Source organism: Hemitrygon akajei, chromosome 15, assembly GCF_048418815.1.
Source record: "Hemitrygon akajei chromosome 15, sHemAka1.3, whole genome shotgun sequence".
In the NCBI taxonomy this organism is placed as follows: domain Eukaryota; kingdom Metazoa; phylum Chordata; class Chondrichthyes; order Myliobatiformes; family Dasyatidae; genus Hemitrygon; species Hemitrygon akajei.
In genome coordinates, this window is record NC_133138.1 from 56,005,965 (window position 1) to 56,011,106 (window position 5,142).

General features: G+C 40.6%; 1 protein-coding gene across 5 annotated transcripts in view; it reads right to left on the minus strand.

Annotated features, from left to right (window-relative positions):
* Positions 1-2,702, minus strand: part of tspan17 (tetraspanin 17) — a 44,629-nt gene extending 41,927 nt beyond the window's left edge. For all 5 annotated transcript variants that reach the window (XM_073067592.1, XM_073067595.1, XM_073067594.1 and 2 more), the window contains exon 1: positions 2,273-2,702. In XM_073067592.1, the coding sequence (XP_072923693.1) occupies positions 2,273-2,353 (81 nt within the window). In that variant the 5' untranslated portion in view covers positions 2,354-2,702. The remainder of the gene's footprint in view (positions 1-2,272) is intronic.
* Between the last annotated feature and the right edge of the window lie 2,440 nt (positions 2,703-5,142).

The window sequence follows — 5,142 nt, forward strand, 5'->3', positions numbered from 1 at the left end:
CGCTTCACCTTTTACTGAGCATTTCTCATCTCAAACCCGAGTTGCCATGCTGATGCCTCATTTCCTTTCCTTCTTTAAAACCTTCCTATTTGACCAACATTCAAGCCATCCACCCCAACACACACTTGTGCAACTGTATATCACAACACTGCTTTGAACTCTCATGATATCTCATGTTAAATATGAAATATTATTACAAGATGTGGGAAAGAGAAGCCTGAAGGTTGATCCACCCACCACATCACTTGATAGGATAGCCACTATTACATTTAAAAAGTAACTGAAAACATCTGCATGAAACTAGCCTGTAAGATTATGGACATTTACAGACATTCATTTTAGAGCTTGATGCAGCTCCTAACCTGCCAAAGCTGCTTTCCAGCTCTTTATTTTTTGGCTTCAAGTTTAAAAATCTACTTACAATTATACTTTAAATGTATTGAGCATTTCCATCTGTATTACTTAGCTAGAGACACATGCATTCCAAATGGAAAACTCTTCGTTAACATCTCCAAATGTGACCCCAGATTCTATAAGGGAAGAATGTGCATCAACCCAAAATAAGCCTGTGTTTTTTTTGGTTTTTTTTTTACAGTGACCCTGACCTTAGCCTCCTCTTTTCCTTAAGTAATAAGCCTTGCCTATTCAATGTTTCCTTGGAGAAATAATTTCAGCAGCGTATTCCATGGCAGTTCCCTTCACCCCAAAAAGTAGCTCAAAAAGATAAAACACAAGAAAGGAGCAGGACAGAGCAATGAAGAGGAAGCATGGTAGGAGTGAGTGAGGAAAAGTGCCCCAGAGAGTGGCTGCATGTGCTGAAGAAGGAAAAAGTGCAAGGGCTGAAGCGATGATGTCTGTGGGGATGCAGAATATAAGGGTGAGGAGGGGATTCAGCCATAGAGATCGTGGGGTTGAGAACGTTTAAGGAGTAGCATAAATAGCGTGTAAAGCCAACTTGCAAGGGGCAGTACAAGAGGTTAATGCAACCCTATACAATGCCTGCTGTAAAATCAGTTAGATTCCTGCCGCTATCTGTAAGGAGTTTGTAAGTTCTCCCTGTAACCGCACCACGAGTTTCCTCTGGGTGCTCCGCTTTCTTCCCACATTCCAAGGACTTATAGTTAGGGTCAGTGAGCTGTGGGCATGCGGCATTCGAGTTGGAAGCATGGCAACACTTGAGGGATGCCCAGTACAATCTTGAATGATTTAATGCAAATAACACATTTCCCTGTGTGCTTTGATGAACATATGACAAATAAGGCTAATCTTTAATCTTTTCATCTTTAATCTTGTGCACTAATTTCTTTGTATTCTGCCAATGTATAAAAATAACCATATCTTTATACAGTAAGTGATTATATTGTTTAAAATTGTCCATTGCTGCCTTTTAAATTCCATATATTTAATTAACATCAATTATACAAGCAGACTTGGTATTAGTTAAAATTACATCATTACAGGGCAGTGAGCAATGTTCAGAAGTTACACTGCCCTCTAAATATTTTTGTAAAGTTACACCTACTTGAAAAATAGTGATCATTACTCTAGATTAATGACTCCTTTTTCTATACTGTGACCAACTCTGTACAGTACTCCAGCTGTGGTCTATTATATTACACAATTCCAGCTTAATCCTGCATTTATTCAGCCAATAAAATACGATGTATGCTTTCTCAACTACCTTTCACACTACCAACATGGTTTTTCAAACCTTATTTAATATAAGGCAAGAAATCACGCAGCGTTGGTGCATCAAGAATTTTAATCGATAATTCAAAGTTTTTAATAAAAATATTTTCCAATGATATGTGCACAAAGTTACAAAATTAACAATGACACCCTTTCCAACCACCTGCCTTTCCGTATTAAAATCAAACAAAAGCAGCTCTTGAATAACATGCACAAAGGGGAAAACAGAAACTCAAAACTAAGATACAATTGCAACAACGTTGCTTCTTTCTCAATAACCCTGATCAGGTTCTTTTTCAGCTTTTATCACACTTCAGCAATGAAGCCAAAGGAGGGAGTTTCCTAGACGCCCACCACCTAACCTTACCCCTTACAGGTTCCAATTATAAAATACTGTACTCCACATTGTTTCTCCGGCTACAGGGAGTTTTGTATAAACGGGTTGCAAGTACAGTGGCTTGTTGAAGAAGTTTTTTTTTTGTTCTGGCCGCTGTTGCCAATGCTGCGGATCAGAAGAGACTCCGCGAGCACGACTCGGACAAAAGACTTTGCATTAACACCCGACGCCGGCGTCCCCACTCACCCAGAACACGATATTGAAGCCGAACAGCACATATTTGACGCAGCAACTAACTTCGGGTCCCTTGAAGTGTTTCCCGGACATGGTGAGCGGGAAGACGGGAGGAGGCGGACGGTGGAACAGGGAACGCCAGAGCCGACGGACGCCTTCATTCAGGATCAACACCCAACAAGAGAAGCCAGGCGCCAAGGCCCGCCCAGCCACCTCATCAAGATACCGTATGATCAAACATCGGGCTGCGTGCGCTCAACAGCCGATCAATGGGACGAGTCTGATCCAGCTCACAGCTCCATCCCGTTAACGGCCGCCCGGCCATCCATCACCCGTTTCCATGCACCTTAATCGACACTGCGCAAGTGCCCCTCGCACCCAGCGCATGCACAACTCTGTCCAGCAGGCGAGTGGGGCAAGTTTCTCGTCCCAATGAACCAGTCCGGGATCCGCCTGCAGATCACCGTAGCCAATGGTTCATTCCTTGGAGCTGCCACTCTCGTGACGCAAGATAAACCCAACAATCCCAATCAGCCTCATTGGTCCCACAAACATGCATTATATGAAGAACGCCTGATTATTACTTCCCTCTGAAGTTAAACAAGCTGATATGCAGTTACAAGGGGCTTCTGCATGGTTTACTTTTATGGAATAAGAGGTAGCAATGTTTCAGTCAACAAGCACGACTTTCAAGAGAAAGCAGAAAAGGGAAAAAGCATATTACTGCCATAAGGAGGCTAACCCAAGAATCAAGCTGATTACAGAAAGCTCAGTAAAGGGAGTAAATAGGATACAAGGGAGGATGAGAAAAGATCAACAACCAACAAAGAGAATCCAAAAATACGATATTCGCATGAGAGGAAGAGCTGATCAGAGACCCAAACGAAACTCTAGCCAGAGACAGAGGCCCCTAGGTGAGGTACGGAATAAACACATCAGATTTCACCACAGAAGGAAACACCCTTGTAGTCTTGGCAATTGGCCGTAGCAGCTGGATAGAGTACTGATTGAGAAGGGAGTGGCAAAAGTTTGTTCTTCCCTTTCTCCCGCCCCCCCCCCCACCCCCCATTACGGGAGGGAAATTTACGGAGGCGTTCTGCCAGGATCAGTACTAGGGTTCAACACTTTACTGCATGTTAAAGATTTGGACGCGATGTACATGATAATTTTTCAGATGTCCATACTTAAGAGGTGTAGACTACATGCTAAGGAGAGTAATATTTCAAAGGAGATATAGAAAGTTTGATAAATTAAGCAGAGAGGTTGAAATGGGATTTGCAATTGTGTTACTTTGGGTAGGAAGAAACAGAAAAAGGATACTACAAAAGAGATCTTTTGATTTAATGGAATTTTATTTTCATTGAAAGTATCAGGGCAAGTTGAGAAAGTAGTTTAAGACGACATACAGGATCTTGGTCAATCCAAATCCAACCAAGCAGCAGCAGAGGTTGCAATAAAAAGTGGTTCACATTGCAAGGAAGCCAAAGTTGATTCACAGTTTTTTTCCCCCATTCTGGGCAACACAATTTTAGAAGAGAGGTTAAGTTATTGGAAAGGAGGCAGCAAGGATTCGAGAAAGCAATACCTGGTATTCCTTAAATTTGACACATTCACTAGTGTATCTGCAAAGTAAATTTATTATCAAAGTATGTATGTTACCATTTACTACAGGAGATTCATCTTCCAGGCATTTATAGGAAAAAGCACACTAAAATTTACAAACTATTCATAGAGGAAACAACCAATGTGCAAAAAAAAAAAAACTGAGAACGAGTTGTAAAGAATCCTTGAAAGCCATAGCAGTTTCTTCATAGAAGATTCTGGAGGAAATGAAAGAGGTGAGTGAAGAGATAAGACACTATTCCCATTGGTGGAGGGGTCAAGTTAAAAGTTTCAAAGTCTGTCCCAAGCCTTATAGACTCATCAGGCCGGTGCTTATGCCAGTTTCCGTGGTGTGAAGTGACTGAGAGTACGAGACTTCCCCCCCCCCCCCCCAGATAATAAAGTGGTAATAACATCTTAAAACCAGAAAAAAAAAGGCAAAAAGATAGGCCAAGGCTGGTAAAAGTTAGTAATATGGTGCAATATCTTATTATATGAGACCATATAGCTTAATTGATTAATCCCAATTGCACTTTTCAAATCACTTTGGAGATCAGATCAAGGCTAGATACAGTCAAATCTATATCAGTTTGTTTCTAGACTTCAAAAGAGATCATGCATCATTACTCTTAGGCTTCAGACAAGTGATATTATAAATTCAACTGCAATGGCACATGTTAATATTAGAAATCTAGTGTCCACAACACTGTTTTGGTTTTAAGAAATATCTAAATCATTTTTACATAGTTGCTTTGCACAACACTTTGTATCCAATTACCTTTTGTTTTCACATTAAAGCACAAAACAACCCTTCCAAACACTAGCAAAGCATTTGGTTAAATCAAGAACCAGAATGAAAAATGGATACAAAAAAAAATACATTGGGAGCACAGATTATTCAGCATAGAAGGACATGTACATGCCCATCACATATCAATCCAGACTTATTCCGTATATCAGCAGTTGGTCCATAGTTTTCCATACCTTAGTGATTCAAATTCTTTAAATATTGAGATAGTACCCATCATCATCCACTTGGGCAGTGTATTCAAAATTCCAACTACAATCAGAGTGAAGGTTCTTCCTCACATTTCACACAAGCCTCTAGCTTTTCCTCTTATATCCCACTTCCCCCAAATCAAATCCAGTAATCTATGCGATTTCTCTTCATAGAAGATGGACTCCATACCATGTGGCTTATGGGTGAATCTCCCCTGCACCCTTTCAAATACATTCATATCCTTAAAGCTGGTTTAAAATTAACACAAGGAAGCAAAATC